The sequence below is a fragment of the Pristiophorus japonicus genome, chromosome 4 (assembly GCF_044704955.1).
Source record: "Pristiophorus japonicus isolate sPriJap1 chromosome 4, sPriJap1.hap1, whole genome shotgun sequence".
Classification (NCBI taxonomy): Eukaryota; Metazoa; Chordata; class Chondrichthyes; family Pristiophoridae; genus Pristiophorus; species Pristiophorus japonicus.
The window spans coordinates 96,528,611-96,549,521 of record NC_091980.1 but is presented as its reverse complement, the minus strand read 5'-3'; the positions used below and the strand labels follow the sequence as shown (position 1 = coordinate 96,549,521).

Genomic DNA, 20,911 nt, shown 5'->3' with positions numbered 1-20,911 from the left:
CAATGTAACCCAGCAGCGATTTAAGCCCCTCGTCTGATGCCTCCACCTCAGGTGTATCCAGCCCAGCAACAAATCACATTCCCTGATTCAATAGGAGGCAGCCATGCAGAAGTTTTTATGGGAAACTTTGAGCCCTTTTAAAGTAGCATCAGACAAAGGTGCAGGTGTATATATTTTTATTTGCATGCACACATTACTATCTCCACTTTTGGAGCGGATACATTATGTGGCCACAGTATAAGCGAATTCTCAATGCTGTTGGCAAAGCAATTTAAGAACACGATTAGAAAAGTACTTGCCCTTTCACTGTTATTTCTGCAGTTGTGCCTACCCTCCTCTCCCCTTCCCTTCTTATTCCATTCCTCTTTCCTACCCGCATCTTTCACCTCCCCACTTCCCCCTCCTCTCTCGGTCTCCCACTCCCTTCCCCCTCCCCCCTCCACCTTCCCCTCTATCACTTCCCCCTCTGTGCAGCTGAGACAACTATAAGAATACAAGGCAGGTCATCTGAATTTTAGTGATACTGTTAGATATTACAGGAGCAAAGTCATGACATTGATGTGCATCGTGACATTATGGAATGGTTTCTGTGGCGTAATGTTGGCACATTGTGTTAGAGTGGAGCTGATACAGTGCTACTATAAAACTGCCACTTTGTCAAGACCTTGTTAATACTGCCACAGTGAAGAGATAGAGTATACTGACAGATCTACACTCAAATTTTATAAGCATAATGCTATTAAAGCTGGTGTTATAGCAGTATTAAATTGACCTTGGTTAATGGTGTTTGTTAAATTCTGTCATGATTTTTCATTATCTTTTAGTCTTGATTTCTAGTCTCTCTTCACTTTTTTTACTTTCAATGTCCTCTTTCAATCTCTGTATCATTCTAGTTGTTAGTATATTATGGTTGATCGCTCCCTTCTATCTTGGTCTATGCTCTGAAATATTTCTCATTTCTATCCATGATTTCTGTCCCTTCAATCTTTGAAGGACTTTGTGATCTTGACACTTCTTCATCATTGCCCTCAATACTATTTCAATACTACCCTATCCTTCCCCTTGATAATGATCCCTTTCAAGTCTAAACAATTTATCTTTTTGATTTCAGCTTTAAACCCTTTCCTTCACTGTGTCGCTCATATTTTTCTCTAATTACCCTACCTACTCAATTACATTTTGTGATACAACAGGTCAGCTGGGATCACCACGATCCTTCCATCTTTAGGCCTGATGATAACTTGTTAAAAGAAAGTTAGGTTCATAGCAATATTGCAATATTTTAACAGGTGATGGATCCAGTCACCTCAGACTCTAAGTAGTTAAACCATACCAAGGAAGGTCCCAGTCTCCATTGCCGATATGTGCCGACATAGCTGATCTCAGCCAGGGCAGCAATGGGACGGAGTGCCACAATTCCCCCGAGAGGAAGGGGAAACTCATCCAGGGTTTCTGCTCCCGATTACCATTTAACAAACCCTGCTGGAAATGTGCATGTATGGGAGCCAGGTAAGTACAGATTTAGTGTGGTTGTGATGCTTTCTGTGATTGAATAGTCTGTTAATAATCACAGCTGATGCATTACCAATTGAGTGAGCCTCTGGAATTATACTCCAACAAGCCCTTTACAATTGGAGGAGGAGAGAAAAAGGAAAGCAAAAAATGTGATGACTTGATACTGAGTATAACTGCCCATTCCTTTACACATCACTGAAATAAATCTCCCCTCGAATATTGAAGCTTGTGAAACCTTTATTTTAATTAAAGTGAAAAATCTGTAGACAAAACAAAATTTAACAAAAACACTGAGGTATATTGAAAATGTGATTGTGTTGCAAATATAATTCTGGAATATAAAATGTTATGCTGGTATGGAAAACCTAAAAAACATACTTTGTCATCTGTTAGTTACTGGGTTATCAATATAAGCAATATATAAAATAGTATTATCTATTATAATGATTGCATAAGGCATCCTATATATCTGTTCTGTTGATAGAGGTAGTATTTTTATGAAATGATCATACAGGAGAGCACTTCTCAATGTCTGTGATATCCTTTAACACCGAAAGTCTTTAATAAAACTGAATTGAAATGTGATACGAGTTTCAATACAGAATTCCCACCCAAAAATAGTGTACAAGAAATATTTAAAACAAAAGCTGTAATTGTTTATTAATGTTCTACAAAATAAACCTTCATAACAAAAAACACAGTTGCAATTTGAGAGAGCGCTTCTCTAAAATTCAAATCGACAGTTTATCATTTGTAATGTTTTCTACAGTAATGGTATCTGAATTACAGACAACTGAACAGAATTATGGCATACATAACATCAAGGCCAAAATTCCTTCATACCTAGTCAGTAATTAATAAGCTCTAGTTCTTTCCCACATAAAACTGTTCCTGTCAACTGCAAAGATCAGCAAAAGCCATTGATATTTCATTTAATATTCAGGATTTCACTGCTGTTCAGTGAACTTTTACAGAGGTAATGCACGTTAAAACATAAACCCTGTACTTTATTCTTATTTATTCTTTGTGTAAATGTGCTTATCAAGGTGAAGAATGTCAGTGTTATGAAATGGAACATTTCCACTCTGCATCCTGTGACAACATAAAGTACTCTTGGATTATGCATGCTCTCGATCAGCTGCAGTGCAAAACTCTGACTGTGCCCAAATTCAAACTTCACAACCAACCTCTGCACCAGTGCCAACTTTCATTCCTGCCTCCCCAACAATAACATGCAATTGTATAGCACCTTTAATGCTGGAAAACATCTCTCCGTGCTTCACATTCTCTCATTCATTATGTTCCCAGCAGCATGTTAAATTAGACCCACTTGGTGAGTAATTCTGGGCAGTGGACTCTTCTGCATGGTGATTGCCCCAAAACTTCTACTTCTTCCTGCTCCACATTTCCCCCCTTTCTTTGGGTTAACCGATGTCAAGCACTAAGCAGTGGCTCACTGGAACCAGCTACTTTGAAGTTGATGTTTGTTGTGTGGTGTGGGGTCCTCATTCTCAGATAGGGAAATCTTGTACTTGGGGTAATTGTAAATATATATGGTTAATAATGATCTGGTAGTAAGCACCTACCATTTATATAAAAACAGAAAATGCTGTAAATCTCAGCAGGTCAGGCAGCATCTGTGGAGAGAGAAACAGAGTTAACATTTCAGGTCGATGACCCTTCATCAGAACCTCGACCTGAAATGTTAACTCTGCTTCTCTCTCTACAGATGCTGCCTGACCCGCTGAGATTTCCAGCATTTTCTGTTTTTATTTCAGATTCCAGCATCCGCAGTATTTCGCTTTTGTATTAGCATTTATACTTGACTCAAGAGTTTTATTCCGCTTTCAATCTCCTATGTGCAACAAGAATTCAGAGAAAAGCATTATTCAATTTACATTCTGTTGATGATTGTTCTCCGTAAACTATTTTGTACAGTGAGTAGTGATTTATATAGCCGAAGATATGTAATCCAACAAAAGTCTAGAAGATTATTATGAAATAATAACCTTGTAGGGCAGTAAGGAAAACCTTTTTAATTTGGATTTTTTTCCTAATGTGATTGTTGTGAGCCAACTTCAAATGTTTCTGGTAAGAGTTGCCATTAACTCCATAGCAAAACCATTCTGAACACAGAATTTTACTCATAACCCTGATGTGTATTGTATGTGATAAAAATATGGAAGGCAACCTGATTATTTCACCGAGATAAGCAATATTAACACAGGTCCATCTTTTCTCCAAAACCACAGTTACCAATGCAACTATAAAAATACCTTCAATGACGAAAATAGTGGATATTGTGAGAAATTTCAGGTCATATAGTGTCCAATTTATTAAGAGTTAGTGGGATGTGCATATTAGTTAGGCTTTTCCTTCGCTTCAGTATATTCCGGGAATAGCACATGACACGCTGCATTTGCATGCAGGTATTTTAGCAACCTGATACAATTTTATTACTCACAAATGTTTTTGGCACTTAATGTAAGTTTCTAGATATCAAAATGTAATCTTTTATACACACCTCCTTCTCGTGTGCAAACTCACAGGCATATATGGAAATTCCCCTGGTCAAGTTTCCATTCCACTGGCATTTGGCAGTACACATTGTTGCCTACTGTATCAATGGCAACTTTTACAAAACTGTGTTGATGTGAAGTGCATGGATAAAGTATACTAATGTGTTAAACACCTTCAATTGACATTTATTCTACAATGCTAGGTGACAATGGATTTAGGTGTTTCAGCTGCTGTCCACTGTAAGGCAAGAGCAAAGCTAAAGAATAGGAATGGGTATGGGACCAGTGTAATCTCCAGTGCTGCATAAACATTGTACAGATATTCTTAAAATGTTCTTTCATCATAACCAAATCAAAGTATATACTGTTACTTTTGCATTGAGCTTGCTTAAATATTCTTTCTTGGTGTTGCTTGACATGAGAATGTTCATGTTCCCTGGTTCAAATGTGAGGTATTTTACTTCTGCTACTTTGAAAATGCCTTTCAATTTTATTAAGAGAAGTCATGTTAACAAACAATTTTTAAAAACATGTTTCACATTTCAAGTCTCTTGCTTCAGAGTCTATACTTGATACCAGTCAAGCTCTCTTAAAGCAAATAAACCCAATAAATGTTTGATGAAGTCTACACTACATTACAATGTGTTTTAGGTATTACCTTGTAAAGACCCCATGTTGTTTACATTCATGAGGGATTAGCCAAAAGCATAATCTGTGCAACAAGAACGAAGAGAGAAGCATTATTAAGTTTAAATTCTGTTAGTCATTGTTCTTTGTACACTCTTTATAACAGTGAGTTTGTTTCAAAGATTAAACCCTGCTGTTTTATTTGAATTCAAACCTCTCAATCATGAAAGAACATCACCAAATAGCTAATTGGATTGAAGTGTCAACCACCCATTTATCTTTCAAACATAATAACTCATTGTTCTCAGAGGTATTTGAAGTATACCAATGGCATAACAGTATGTAGTTAGGTTTCACAATATGTATTGATTACAGAAATCTATATACTCTGTCTTTTGTAGGGAAGCTCTATAGCTAGCAGACGATACATGTTACCTGTGTGTATAACTGAATTTGAAACCTTTACGTGCATTATATCAGTGGCTAAACTACTGCGTCCCTGTTAACATAGCTGTATTTTTTTATGGTCTTCCGAAGCAGTATATTGACTAAGGTGTTTTAAAACTACATAATCTACCTTTGCACAATACTACAATATAAAAGAAAAGGAATACAAAAAGTGTTGCAGAATAATGTTATCATTTAAGAAGGAACAACAGTTTTTTGGGCAGAATTTGTTCGTACCAGATTTGCATTACAAGATGCCTGCAATTAGTATAAACCTTTATACTGTTGGAATTTTGCAAATCTCAAAATTATGTTGATGTGTTCAACTGCATATTTAATTGGCAATCAAGCAACACATTCTCAATTTCTTGCCAACCAGAAAAATACAACATTTTAAATAATCTGGGTAAGTATTGCGTAAACTGAGCACTGGTATTACATGTTTTCAGTTTGTTCTTGGTGTGGGTGATGCTGGCTGCATTTACTATCTTCCCAGCAACTTTTTGTCCACATTATGTGGTTGACTCGTAATGCCTTGCTCAGCCATCTCAGAAGGCTTTACGAGTCAACCACATAATTTGGACATTTAGGCCAGACTAAGTAAGGGTGGCAGGTTCCTTACTTCAAGGATATTAGTGAACCAATTGGGGTTTTAAGACAATCTGGCGCATTGCCAATGTGGGATCTCGGCTGTTAGTCCAGTACCATAACCGTTACCATGTTATCCAAACAAAAGAGTATTTGTTTGCTCTTGGATGATGACTGGCAGACAATCGACTAAATAGATCGATATTAAATGCAAATGAAAAAAATGTGTAATAGTTACTGAAATCTTGTACTCTGTAGCCATGCACTTCATGTTGTTCCAACTTAGGTTGAAGAAATACAAGGAATGTATTAAGTTGCTTTTAGAAAGCTTAAACCTATAAATTAATTAGCTAATTAAATATTACATATGAAAAAGCATCTTGCAGTGTAAAAAAAAAACTATACTAAGATACTTATTTTCTGACTAGATAATTGGAAGGGGCCCAGCCCTCCCATGTTGGCTCGCTATTTAGGATTTTACAGTACCACCATCCATTGGTATTTTTCTCAAATACTTCAAAAACAGTTCCCTCCTTAAATCCAGCGGTCTCCTCATCTCCTGCAAAATCTGCAAGAGCGACAAAAAGGCATTGTTTTGATTCTTCATCTTTGGGCACATTTAAGTTGATGGATGCAGCATTAATCTTCTCTTTTCCTTGCTCTAATTTTTCTGCCTGTCTTTCTGTTATTTTTGGAGGAGTAAGTGGCTCTTTTCTATGTTCATGAGCTTTGGATGAAACAGCTCCTTTTACTGGGAGGAGCTCCTTTGAACCTCCCTTAGGTTTAATATCATCTTTGCTATAATCATGAGAAGAACCTGATTTAAATCTCGGTGGAGGTACAGCTGGTTTATTTTGTCCCCAGGTAGGTTTGTTCTCAGCTGTATCTTTCTGCTGACTTTTCATATCTGCAGATTCTATGGAGGTTTTCTTTGGCAGTGGGGGTCTTCTAGGTGGTACAATAGGGCGAGGTGGACCTTCTTTATTTGCTGATGGTGGGCCTTTCAGTTGAGTGTCATCCACTTTCTTCTCAATTGGCTTCAAACTCTTTAATGTACCTGCTTTCTCTTCAGTGATACTAGGGTCATCCTTATCATTCTGTACTTCAAGGCCATTTTCTTCTCTCTGAAGAACTTTCACTTCACTTATTTTAGAGCTCATTCCTAAATCTTGCTTTAATTGAGGTTCATTTTCTATGTTTCCATGAGAGCTGCTACATGTATCTATTAAGGATTGATTATTTGAGTAGTTTTGATTACCAGTAACATTCTGGGAAGAGGCCTGCTCCCCCATTTTGTCTGGCAGTTTTGCTCTTCTCAACTTACTTCTCAAGTTAGAGATGTCAACTTCAGATTCAGATTGGCTATCTCCTTTTGTGATAGGAAGTGGCTTAGGTCTCAGTAAAGGTCTTGGCTTTAGTGGTAGATTTGGGGATGATTCCACTGATTTTTCTTCTATATCGGGCTTTGACTTTGCTGATCTTCCCACAGGTTTTAGATTAGGCCTTGCAATTTCACTTGCTAAAATCTTAGGCCCAGTCTCAAGTCCTTTTGTCTGAGTAGTTTTACTTGCTTCAGCATTCAGCTTCTTTTCTCCTTTAGGTGGCATTTTTGGTGGTAAAATGGGTAAAATACCTCCTGGTACAGGGGGCTTGGGTGGAAGTCCTTTTGAATATTTATCTGCTACTTCCATCTCAAACTTGCTGTTAATCTGATCTTTCTTTAATGGAAGAACTGGCTTCTCTTTGTTAAACCTGGAAGTGTCATTGCTTATTACATTTGAAGGAGAACACAACTTGGATTGAGATTCTACGTTGGAGGGAGAATTCAATTTGTTGTCAGAAGACGGGCTCTTATTTGCATCCTTCCCTCTCCGATCCTTCAGTCTGTGTTGAAGTACGGACTCATAATCAATATCATTCGACTGTTGTGGCTCTTTGGGCAAAGCTCTAGTTAGAAAGGCACTATCTCCATTAGTACTGCTTCCTGTAGCTCCATCTGAAAGTTTAAGTTTTGCCAGTTCTTGTGCTAAAGGTGGAAGGAAATTTGCCCTTGAAACATTACTTGATTTCTTGTACTTGTCAATGAAAGAAGCTGGAGCCCATCCTTCTTCATCATCTATCTGAATGTACCACCAACCACTTAAATTCTTTTCTATTACCTACAAGCAATCAAAAAAGACATTTATTTTGAGTAATTTATCAGTATAATGTAATAATACAATAAATAAAGATGGGGCGGAAAATCAAGCAATATTCACGTTTTTTTTGGGTCGGGGCGATATTCCAGTCGGCTGCAGGGCGGAAGTGCCCTTGGATCGGGTCGGCGTCGCTCCGAGTCATCAGCGTCGTGCTGACATGCCGCGTCATGCTGATGCGTCCCAACGTCCCTCCCCTTCAGTTAAAGGGGAGGGCCGCTGCGAACTCTGCATGGGATTTAGTTAGGCCCTCTGGGCCACCAGGGAGGGTTTTGGCCGGTCTCCCGGAGGGGATGCTGGGCTGCCTGTTGGTGGCCCAGCCGAACCCGTGGCCAACAGTGTCGGGCCGACCTCGGAGTTGGCCGACAAGTAAAATAAAATGGCGGCCGCGGCAATGCGCCCTCCCCTTTAAAGGACAGGCACACACAGCTTCCCGCAGGGGGAGAACTTCATAAGAACATAAGAATTAGGAACAGGAGTAGGCCATCTAGCCCCTCGAGCCTGCTCCGCCATTCAACAAGATCATGGCTGATCTGGCCGTGGACTCAGCTCCACTTACTTCCTTAGGGCTACTTCCGTTCCATCGCCATAACTTCAGTGGAACACCCTGGATTTCTGCCAAAATTACAGTGGAGCAGAGGATCCCTATGGAAATATACCCCATGTGTCATTGTCAATTGTCAGTTTTAAGTATTAGGCCCATGTGTGTTTGGAACAGAAGGAGCTTTATTCTGTATCTAACTATGCTTAACCTGACCTGGAGTGCTTGATGCTCATTGTCTGAAATAGAGGGGCCAAAATTTCCCCCCATCTTAAGGCCCAATACCTCCTCTCAGACAGATGGGCCAACCCATCTGAAATTTCCCCAAGCTGGGAGCAGCAGGAACGAGTTTGTGTGCTGTCTGTGCTGCCACCCCATTGGGCAGCGCTGACCCCTTTCCAACTGCCGGCGACCCCTTTTCGCCTCGTGCGGGAATTTGCCCCGCAGAGCAGAGGTGCCATTGAATTAAGATGCCCAGACTGATTTCCCAAAAGGCCCAGAAGACTTTCCTCCATTAGTCTGTGCTAGATTTGAACTTGGGGTCCAGAAGTAAAAGGCAAGTGCCACACAGTCCCTCAGCAAAAATCTTTTAGACCATCATATCAGAATGAGCTCAAGATGATATTTACATTATTAATATTTGTACAGCATTTTCATTTGCTTACCTCAACTTTTTGTCCTGCCTGAAAGCTGATGCCATCGGGAATGGTTGTCTGGAAAGCAGCTATAGTGTAAAACTCTTCTTCTACTTCAGGAGGAGTTGGTGGCTTGGGGAGATTCAATCCACGTGGCTGTTTATAAAGTTAGTAAGATCTAAATTAATTTACTTAGTCCACTTAGATGCTTTGTCATTCATGTTTCATATTCTCTGGCCCCAAGTTTCCACACGCGGCAAATCAGGCGCCCCTCCGAGCTGGGCGCCTGTTTTTCGCGCCGAAAACGCGCCTGAAAAAAAACGCACTATTCTCGAGTGCTTTGCAGCTCGATGTCTGCTTGGCGCGGCGCACAGGGGGCGGAGCCTACCACTCGCGCCAATTTTGTAAGTAGGAGGGGGCGGGTACAATTTAAATGAGTTTTTTTCATGCCGGCAACCCTGCGCATGCGCGTTGGAGCGTTCGCGCACGCGCAGTCTGAAGTAAACATTGCCACTCGGCCATTTTAAAAAGTGCTGCAGAAAAAGTAAAAATTTGTTTATTGAACCCTTGCAAAGGCTTGCATTTTAATTTTCTTGATATTTCTGTGTGTGAGGGTGAGGGAGTGCATTCTGTAATTAAAGATAGACTGTGATAAACGGGACACATGCACTTGTTTGAGACTATTCAAATTCTTTGTAACTGTTCAATTTTTAACATTTTTTAATAAAACCACATTGCCCTTCCATGATCAGCACTGAGGCTTCTTGCAGCTTTCTCCCTCCCTCCTCCTGCCGTCCGTCGGGCCCGACAGCAAACGGCTGCCTCAAGTACTGAGGCTTCTTGCAGCTTTCTCCCTCCCTCCCTCCCCCTGCCGTCGGTCGGTCCCGATGGCAAACCGCTGCCTGAAAGGCCTGCCTGAAGCACTTTCACACAGGAAGGAACATGGTTTATTTAATCTTTTCTTTGCTTATAAATTTTTACTCAGGTTGCATTTATTTGTATAATATTTGTATAAGTATAACTAAGGATTTATTATAGAATGTAATGACTTCCCTCCCCCCCCCCCCCCCCCCACCTCGTTCCCGACGCCTAATTTGTAACCTGCGCCTGATTTTTTACTGTGTAGACAAGGTTTTTTCAAGCCTACAAAAATCTTCACTTGCTCCATTCTAAGTTAGTTTGGAGTACGTTTTCACTGTGGAAACTTTCAAATCAGGCTTCAGTGGCCGGACACGCCCCCTTTTGAAAAAAAAATTCTGTTCAAAAATGAAACTGTTCTACCTGACTAGAACTGCAGAAAACATAAATGTGGAGAATTCCGATTTCTAAGATACTCCGTTCTCCACCAGTTGCTCCTAAAAATCAGGAGCAAATCATGTGGAAACTTGGGGCCTCTATGTTTTATAAATAAATTAGTAATTTCTCACACAAAAGAGAAGCTAGTATTTGGAAACAATGAAAAGATTTTGCAGAAAAGTTATTATTGGCAACTATAGATATGTTAAGCCACTTAAAACCTTTCAAAAAATGTAAAGCTATGAAAAATACAGAAACTGTATACTGGTAGTATATTAGTCATGAACTTCAAGCCTATAGCCAGGCTGTTTTATTTCTTAAAGAATACCGGGGGTGGGGTTTGCGCATAAATAGTGTGCCAAGCATACTAATTTACCAGTGGGAAAGCCTGTGCCCAATCTACGCAGGCCCACTGTTTAACTCATGGAGCCTATTTATTAGGAGTCCTGGGTAGATATCTAAAACAGGCATTAGGCGCTTCGAGTGTTTGAATTAGTGGCCTAACGCCTGTTAAAGGACTCCTGTTGAAATTAGTCAGCGATGAATGGGGCAGGCCTGACACTTGTCCCATTCAGGATTCTTCAGTGACCCCCGCGGCCACCATCAAAGCTAGGTTATAATTTTTTTGTTGAAAAAAACTTCCTGATAGGGCCATGAGGAGCAGGAGATTTTGAGAAGAAGGAAAAGACAACAAGTATAACAATATTGTGTAACAAAGACCATCTTGTTATTTTTATAACCTTTTTAAGGCCTAATAGGGAAAATCATGACATTCTGCTCCATGACAGGATTGGATAGTGCAACCTACAGCCTACAGTTGCCATTCATAATGTCACTGCAGCAGGAGTTCCGAAGTCACAAAAGAGGATGTTCTTTATGTTGTGTTTAAAGAGTTTTATTGGTTTTACAACAAATAGGGTATATTTTAGGACATTTGATAAAGTGTCTCACAGGAGGCTTGTTGCTAAAATTCAGATGTATGTTTAAAGGGTGAATAGGGGAAGATTTATCTCTGGTTTGGGAGTCAGTGACAAAGGGTCAGCAATTTAAAATTACTAAGCTAATGAGGAAGGACTGGCTTCATCCCCCTCCTCCCACTCAATCAGGCTGAGCCAGACCATGCACAATCACAACATCCTGTTTGACCTTGAGCTGAGCTATAAACCCCACATTCTATCCATCAGCAAGACCCCTCCACAGCTGAAGCCCTTATACATACCTTTGTCAAACATTCTTCTTGATGCCCTACCATCATCCACCTTTCATAAACTCCAATTTGTCCAAAAATATGCTGCACATATCCTGCCCTGAACTAAGCCCCATTCACCCAATACTCTGGTCCTCGCTGAGCCAGAATTCACTGTAGCAGGCAAACTTTCATTAGACTTGCCCTTGGACATTTAATTTCCATGAGCTTTTGGAAGGAAAGTTGCTGTAAGTGGGAGAGGACATATGGGACCTGTGTGAACACGGCATGCCAGCGGTATCTCCATAAACAATCAGATTGCAGAATTGTTGGTGAGCAGCACAAAGTGAACCAGGAAGTTTCAGTTAGAACAGTGAATTCAATGTCAAATCAAGTACAGAATGCAAAATAAAGAGAGGGTAAAAAAAGATTGGGAAAGAGAGAGAAAAAGAAAGAGAAAAAAAGAGATAGAAAGAAAAAGTTTAAAAAATTACATTTTTTAAATTTCCAACAATTAGAAGCTGAAGGAATGAGACTCCACACTTGTAAACGTTAATTTTCAATGCCAGAAAGGTTGTTTGGCAGTAATTAAGACATATCACGCCATTAAAAATGGTACTTAGGTTGAAATGGACAAGCCCTAACTTTCTGTGCAAGTTTAGACCGATCGACAGTGAAAGTGTTACACCTTTGTTCACAAAAGGGGAAAAGGTTAAACCTGGCAATTACAGGCCAGTCAGTTTAACGTCGGTGATGGGGAAGCTTTTAGAAACAATAACCTGGGAGAAAATTAACATCCACTTGGTCAAGCATGGAATAACAAAAGGAGAGCCAGCATGGATTTGTTAAGGACAAATCGTGTTTGACTAACTTGATTTGAGTTTTTTGATGAGGGTGGATGAGGGCAGTGCAGTTGATGTTGTGTATATTGGCTTTCAAAAGGCTTTTGATAAAATACTACATATTAGGTTTGTTAGCAAAATTGGCTAACGAATAGAAAACAGAGTTGTGGTGAATGACTGTTTTTTGGATTGGAGGGAGGTACACAGTGGAGTTCCCTAGGGTTCAGTACTAGGACCACTGCTGTTTCTGATATATAATAATAACTTGGACTTGGGGGTAGAGGGCACAATTTCAAAATTTGCAGATGACATTAAACTTGGAAGTGTAGTAAATAGTGATGAAGATAGTAATAGACTTCAAGAGGACATATAGGGCTAGAACCTCCACTTTTGTGCTTATCACCCAAAAATGGTCGATATTTCCAGCGTGGGTGGTAAAAAAGTGATTTCAGATCATCGGCTTCTCGCACATTCTCAAAGCACCTGGTCTCCATTTTTGAAAAATGGCCGTTACCATGAGTAATCTGAAATGGGCGTTAGCGTTAATTTTTTTTGAACTTCTGCCGTAAAGTGTCGCCGTCCTTAGCAATTCCCGCGATTCGGGAGATCAATGGTCACCATGACATGTGCAGAAGAGGAGAAAGAGAGAGAGGGAGCTCAGAGGCACTGAAAGCGTGTGTGGCTGTGGTGTGTGCTTGTCTGGCTGTTGTGGGAGGCACGAGGGCGATTCACCAGTAGCAAAAAGTCGACTAAGCACCAAGAACATAGTTGGCACCGAGTTTTTGTCCAACAAATAAGATATAACATGGAAGAGATGGAGGAGGCCCTGGAGCTTGTAGCCAGGAACAGTGGTGGCCGAGGGCTCTCAGTGGTCCTGCACCGTGGCACTGCACCCCAAGGTGCCGCACCCCAAGGTGCCGCACCCCCATTGCTAACTACACGAGAGCCAGCAGCAATATCTTGCTTCAGGCTCGGAGCACGTTCCCACCTCGGGATTGTCCTCTCCCGTATCCGTCCAAGCAGCGTTTCGGCCGTTAACCCCCCCCCCCCCCCCGCTCCCCCGCAATGAAGCATCGCCTGAGGAGCTCCTCGGTCAGGCGGCTTGGAGCCAAGAAGAGCAGGGTTGGAGGTGGGGAGGAGAAGCGGGGGGGGGGGGGGGGGGAGGGCTGGTTTGTACAGAAATACTGATGATTTCAGACTAATGTTCGGTTTAAATGTTTTTTATTTAACAAAACCTTGTAGAACATTGGCTCAGATAGCTGCACCGTTACACGCTGGTGATTCTTTATCAAAGGGTATAATTACACTTAACTTCAATCAACTTAAACTTTAACTATCACCAAGGTGATGCACACCATTGATGTATCACCTGCATACCCAGCAGTGTAAATAACACCAACGTTCTTTCAGGCAAAGCTATCATTGATGAGCTCCTGGCGTAAGGCTCTTGCAGCTATCATGCCACCACGGGTCCTTTCACGTGGTCCACAGGGGGCAGGGGCATGGCTTCAGCATCAGCCTGATTGTCTGGGCCGATGTCAGCGTCCGCCTCCTCATCCTCCTCTTCCTCTCTCTGGTGAGGTGGACTGTCAGACACATCAGGCAATTCTTGTCCCCTCCTGATAGCCAAGATGTGCAGCATGGAGCACACCACTACGAATTGAACTACCTGCTCAGGGTGGTATTGGAGCTTGCCTCCTGAGTGGTCCAGGTATCTAAAGCGCTGCTTCAGCACTCCAATGGTTTTCTCCATGATATTGCGAGTTGCTCTGTGGCTCTCGTTGTATCGTCTCTCGGCTTCGGTGTGGGTGTCACGCAGGGGGGGTCATCAGCCAGGGGCAAGGCCATATCCTTTGTCACCAAGCATCCAGCATTGACCTTGTGGCTGATTGTTAAACAAGTCAGATATAGTGCTCTTACGCATGATGTGAGCATCATGGATGCTGCCTGAAAATGGAGCATTCACTGCCAGTATAATTTGCTGGTGGTCGACAACCAGTTGGTCATTCAGGGAGTGGAATCCCTTGCGGTTCCTGAAAACCTCTGCATCCTGAAAAGATGCCCGCATCGCGATGTGCGTACAGTCTATTGCTCCCTGCATCTTGGGGAAGTTAGCAGTTCGGTAGAATCCTAAAGCCCTCTCAGTCTGAGCCTCCCTGGTGATAGGAAAGTTGATCAAGTCCCCCCCCCTGCATGTGTAAAGGGCTTCAGTGACCTGTCTAATGCAGCGATGTGTGGCATGCTGAGAAAGTCCGCAAATGTCGCCAGCTGTGTCCTGAAAAGAACCCGAGGTATAGAACGACTTTGACCTCGACAGACAGTGCAGTACTGATGGTGCTGGCAGACTGCAGATTTGCCCTTATCAGTCATAACCTCTTTGTGGAAGCGCAGTCTCCGAAGGCAGGTGGTGTCGGGCAAGTTGAGATATGAATGCTTCTCCTTGTACTTGCGGGGGGTGTAACATCTGGTCCTCCTCATCAGTCTGTCACATCTTACATTGGGCACATAATGTAGTGGAGCATACCTTCGGCGATCTTAGGTCTGCTGCATGTAATTGGTCACCAAGAGAGGGTGAGAAAGGACAGGCCCCATTGCAGTAGCTCTCTGTTTTCCACCAATTGGTCACAAACAAGGAATGTCCCGACGAAGGCACCTATTCAATTCCAATCAGTCACTGAATGGTCAAGATGTTTTTAGAGATGTTCACATCAACTCCAACAACCTGCAGAGTACATTCGAACTCTGCCAAGGTTAAAGAACGTGACATGTGATCTAGAACATGGTGTCCATAACTTTGATTAGTTCCGGTTAGTTCCAGTTTTTCTGGGCGTTTTTTTGGGTGAGCGATATTGTGGGCGATATGTGTGCGAGGTGGTGAAATTGACGCTGGGCGATCTCATGACCGCTAGATTCGGTAAATATGCTCTTTACGACAAAAAAGATGGGCAGGCGGTATTAATGAATCTCAGCATTAAATCAGTGCAGAAATTAACGCTGGGCGATCTTATGGGCATTGATTTTGCCCAATCTGCTGATTCCGCCCAAAAATAGTGGGCGGGCGATAATATTTTTTCCTGGTGTTAAGCACATGGGGAAAGTAACGCTCGGTGATAAGTTTCCTAAAAATGCCCGTCGGTTTCCATTTTGTGCCAAAATGGGCGAGATATGGGCGTTATACGTCATTTCAGTGGTAAAATGGGTGTTAAGTGGGCGTTAAGCTTGCAAAAAAAGTGGAGGTTCTAGCCCATACATGCTGGTGGAATGGGCGGGACACATGACAGCTGAAATTCAATGCTGAAAAGTATGAGACGATACATTCTGGTGGGAAGAATGAGGAGAGACAATACAAGCTAAATGATACAATTTTAAAGGGGATGCATGAACTGGGGCTGTTTGCGCACAAATCTTTGTAGGTGACATGACAGGGTAACAAAGCAGTTAATAACACAAATGTGATCCTGGGCTTTATAAATAGAGGCCCTAGACAACGTGGACCACTTCCCATACCTCGGGAGCATCTAATCAACAAGGGCAGACATTGACGACGAGATTCAAAACCGCCTCCAGTGCGCCAGTGCAGTCTTCGGCCGCCTGAGGAAAAGAGTGTTTGAAGACCAGTCCCTCAAAACAACCACCAAGCTCATGGTCTACAGGGCTGTAGTAATACCCACCCTCCTGTATGGCTCAGAGACATGGACCATGTACAGTAGACACCTCAAGTCGCTGGAGAAATACCACCAACGATGTCTCCGCAAGATCCTACAAACCCCCTGGGAGGATAGACGCACCAACATTAGCTTCCTTGACCAGGCCAACTTCCGCAGCATTGAAGCACTGACCACACTTGATCAGCTCTGCTGGGCAGGCCACATTGTTCGCATGCCAGACACGAGACTCCCAAAGCAAGCGCTCTACTCGGAACTCATTCTCGGCAAACGAACCAAAGGTGGGTAGAGGAAACGTTAGAAGGACACTCTCAAAGCCTCCCTGACAAAGTGCAACATCCTCACTGACACCTGGGAGTCCCTGGCCAAAGACCGCCCTAAGTGGAGGAAGTGCATCCGGGAGGGCGCTGAGCACCTCGTGTCTCATCGCCGAGAGCATGCAGAAATCAAGCGCAGGCAGCGGAAGGAGCATGTGACAAACACGTCCCACCCACCCTTTCCCTCAACGACTATCTGACCCACCTGTGACAAGGACTGTGGTTCTCGTATTGGACTGTTCAGCCACCTAAGGACTCATTTTAAGAGTGGAAGCAAGTCCTCCTCGATTCCGAGGGACTGCCTATGATGATGAGAGTACAAAAGCCAGGAAGTTATGCTAAACCTATATAAAATACTAGTTCGGCCCCAGCTGGAGTATTATGCCCAATTCTGGGCACCACACTTTAGGATGGACGTGAAGGCTTTGAAGAGGGTACAAGAAGAGATTTACTAGAATGGTTCCAGGGATGAGGGATTACAGTTACATGGATAGACTGGAGAAGTTGCGTTGTTCTCCTTAGAGCAGAGAAGGCAAGGAGATTTGATAGAGGTGTTTAAAATCACGAAGGGTTTAGATAGAGTAAATAAAGAGAAACTATTTCCAATGGCTGAAGGATTGATAACCAGAGGGCACAGATTTAAGGTGATTGGCAAAAGAACCAGAGGCGACATGAGGAAAATCTTTCTTGTGCAACAAGTGGTTAGGATTTAAAATGCATTGCCTGATAAGGTGGTGAATACTAATTCAATAGTAGCCTTCAAAAGGGAATTGGATAAATACTTGAATGAGAAAAAATTGCAGGGATATGGGGAGAATGGGGGAGTGGGACTAACTGGATTGCTCAATGAAAGGGCTGGTAGAGACTCCTTCTGTGTAGTACTATTTTATGATTCTAAGTACAGGAACTTCACGCCGGTCAATGCACTTGAATGATGAGTCAGCCAGCGAGATGCCATTTTCAAGAAGCTAACGGACGAGCGGCGCATTTTGAAAAACTCGAGATTTTAATTTTTCACCTTGCATCTGCCCTTGCCTGAAGTTGCTGTGTGATTTGTGCATAGATAACGGTGAGCGCCATTAGCTTCACCATTATTCTGGCACATTGACCAATGTTATAATTTCAAATTCTTGTCCTTGTCTTCAAATTTCTCAATGGTCTCGACCCTAACTCTACAATCTCCTCCACCCCTACACCTTCTCCCACGCGCCGTGATTCTGTGACCTTGTCTGCAAATCCTCTCCACCCCATCATTGATCGCAGAACTTGCAACCTTCTGAGCCATTTTTTAAATAACTGTGAAACCAAGTTTTTGGACTAAGCTTTTGGTCACTTCCCCTAATTCCTCCCTTCCTGGCTGTGCCTCATCTATTTCTGTTTTGTGAAGAGAAAAGGGACTTTTTCTTTTGCATTAAAGGCTCTCCATAAATGCAAGTTGTCATTGTAACCCTTCTGATACTCACCACGGTAAGATCTCTTCGTGGGGGTGGCCTCTGTCTCATGTTTGGTAACTCTACGGTTTAAAAGAAATATAGTTAACTTTAGTTGTATAGATAGCCAAGACCCCTTCCAATTTTCACTATAAGTAATAGGTGAACAGGCATTTTCATCTTTCTTCAGACAATTTAAGTTAAATGCTATATGTAACATGTCTCTCATTCTGAAAAAAGATTAAATACACAGTGGAATTTGGACTTTAGATCTGACCCACATAAAATCTGAAAGGTTCAATCTCAGAATTGACAAAAGAGAGTGAGTGCATGAAGATAGACAGCAATAGCTGCTGAGAATTCCTGCTGCAATTTGTAAAGCCTAAAATTATAATAGGCAATTTGGATATAGATACAGGTTTGCACAAGAACAGATCCCTAGAGTTCCTGTGTTGATGTGAAGTTGTTTCTATGAGTGGCAGTGCAACTGAAGAAAAAGTCCCCATACAACTCCTGAGCACACTGAGGTCAGCAATTATAAAACCATTTCCATTAGGTAATTTCAAACCAGCAATGGGTGTAACTCCACGCCATGTTTTAAAATAGTATCCAGGGGGCCGATCCATTGACATTTCTGAGAAATTAAAAAATATTATGGGATCTTTTTAATTTTACAATAAAAGTGGCATTCCTGCCATCCCTTGAAACTTGACGACTCAGGTGTATAGCCACAAAAGTATAATTGCGTAGGTTGAACAGACAAATCAAAAGTAATCGAAAGGCAAGAAAAGACATTGGAGGCAAAATTCCCCTGTTCTGCAGCTCCAGCAGATGGTAACGGGGTGTGAAAGTGTTTTTGCCCGGAGAGGGGGGGGGGGGGAGAAGAAAAGGGAGGGGCGCTATTGGCTCCCATGAAATTCCGCAGGTGTTAGCGGAGGTGCGAATCCTGTAGCGCCGTGCCCCGTTGATAGTGCCCCGGGCTGCTGCGCCTCCGGCGATGATATCATCGCTGTGTGCAGTGACCCCTTTACACCCTGCATGGCCCGTATCCACCCATCGGCAACAATTGGGCAGCATCCCATGAGACTGCCACGGGAGGTGTCAGCGCCAGTCTCGTGGGTCGCGAACCAGGCCGCTCACCTATCGCAGGGTGAAACTTAAAGCGGAGGTGCGCTGTGCTGCGCGCCGCCATTTTTTTTTCACCGACTCAACGATCGGGCCGTTGTCCACCGATATTGTGGGGCCCGGGCTGCGCACACCGTTTCAGTGCCAGGCTGTGGCCACGGCTCCCCACATTCCTGGTGGTCCAGTGGAGGCCATCAAAAGGTCTGCAGAGCTCGCAGCGTCCTCCCCTTTAACGGAAGGGGAGGTGCATTGAAACGCGTCAGCGCTACATGTAGTGCTCCGTGATGCGCCTGGGTAGCTCCCCCAATCTCGCCCAGAGAGGCAGTGCAGCGCGCAACCATGCACCTCACTTCCTGTGAGGAGTGGTAACCCCAATTTTGCTTCGGGGGTGGGACTTCTGCGCCGGGCACAGAATGTCCAACCTCGGAAAGGTAACCAGTCCCAACCAGGTCAATCTGCAATATCGGCCCCATCATCTTACTGCCGGTCATTCCATTTCTCCCGACCTCTACACCCCTGCTCAACTTTCTCCTATCGTATCCTCAGGTAAAGACTCGGGGATTGAAATTCGGTCCCAGTGTTTTTGAGGCGGTGTCACCACCTGAGTGCTTGTTTTACCGCCAGGCATTGGGAGCAGGCTCCAACTGCCAAATTCAGTTCTTATGGCCAAAGATGAGAGAGCAGTGCTAAAAAGTGGCGTTGCACACTCATCCTCGGGTGGGAGCTCAGGAGGCCGACTGAATTTTGTATCGGGAGGCTGCAGCCATGCTAGCTGGAAAACGGGAAGGGAAGAAAGAAAAAACCCCTCAAACTTCTCCAACCCCACACAAACTTTCTCACTGTTAGAACTAATGAAAAAATAAAGAAAGAAATAAGGAAAAAAAACTTACCTTGCTCTCTGGCTGATTCCGCTCGAGTTCCCCTGTTTAACCACCACTTTTTTCAGGCGGTATGGCAACCGTACAAACAAAATATTGCGATAGAGGCGCAAAGGAGGCATTTCACTCGTACTGACATCATGATTTGCATGGCATTAGCCGGCGGGACCTAATAGTTTAACGCCCTTAAAAAAATTACCACTGAATTTCACGTCAAGCGTGAACAGCACCGCGCACCACTCGAAACCGCCTAACTCCCAGTTAACACCGAACACTGACATTGTCAGCAGGCGTTAGCAACCGAATTTCGACCCCTCAACTTTTGCTTTACCTTTCACATGAGCAACATCAACTAGTATATTTTCAAAGTCGCAACTACTGCATGTCTCTGGAATCTGTGCTGCCGTTACCAATCTTCCGAAATGGAATCGCTGAAGTGAAAACTCTTGTAGCTCCAGCAAGTGACTGACATCTGTTTCTTGTCACACTTAATGAAGATATTTTAAGTTGTTGCATAGTTCCAAGTGCATACTTACTGCCTTTTGCATCAGCACATGCTGCCCCTCGGATATCAAATTTTTCATCTTTCTGGTCAAATAAAGATGCCTTCTCTCTGATCTCTTTCGTGGAGCCTGGCTGTTTGCCAATTCCATCAAGGTCCATTGCACTTGAATGGATAGATTGCCCTGAAGCCATCTTCTGACCCAAGAGATCATTGGTGGCCTTTTTCAAGTATGAGGCAGGGGCCCAGCCCTCCCGATCTTGGTATCTGTTAAAGAAAAATAAAGCGTTTTCTGAATTAACTTTGTTCGGTGACAAAGCTGTCAATCTGGATAACAATATATTTATTTTAAAATATAGCCCAATCATAAATTAGAGCATGGGATGAATTTAAAACTGCAGCTTTGGGCGGAGAGCCCTATTCAAGAATCCTTTCAGCTTCTCAGTAAGAGCAAAATAAGCCACCATTTTTATTTCCATTATAGAGAAAACCTTAAACAATATACAAGCAGCCATGCTGAGTTTTTTCCAGCACCTTATGAGTTGGGCTCTTTCCTTACAGGTGTTCCTATGTCATGCACCACCTGTGACTGACAGGACACGC

The 20,911-nt window shown here is 42.9% G+C and overlaps 1 protein-coding gene across 3 annotated transcripts in view; it reads right to left on the bottom strand.

Annotated features, from left to right (window-relative positions):
• Nucleotides 1-4,910: 4,910 nt before the first annotated feature.
• The window catches only part of sh3pxd2b (SH3 and PX domains 2B), a 400,707-nt gene continuing 384,706 nt past the window's right edge, over nt 4,911-20,911 (bottom strand). For all 3 annotated transcript variants that reach the window (XM_070878439.1, XM_070878440.1, XM_070878441.1), the window contains 4 exons: nt 20,343-20,575; nt 17,837-17,886; nt 9,098-9,223; nt 4,911-7,855 (listed from right to left, as the gene is read on the bottom strand). In XM_070878439.1, coding sequence (XP_070734540.1) covers nt 6,110-7,855; nt 9,098-9,223; nt 17,837-17,886; nt 20,343-20,575 — 2,155 coding nt within the window. In that variant the 3' untranslated portion in view covers nt 4,911-6,109. The remainder of the gene's footprint in view (nt 7,856-9,097; nt 9,224-17,836; nt 17,887-20,342; nt 20,576-20,911) is intronic.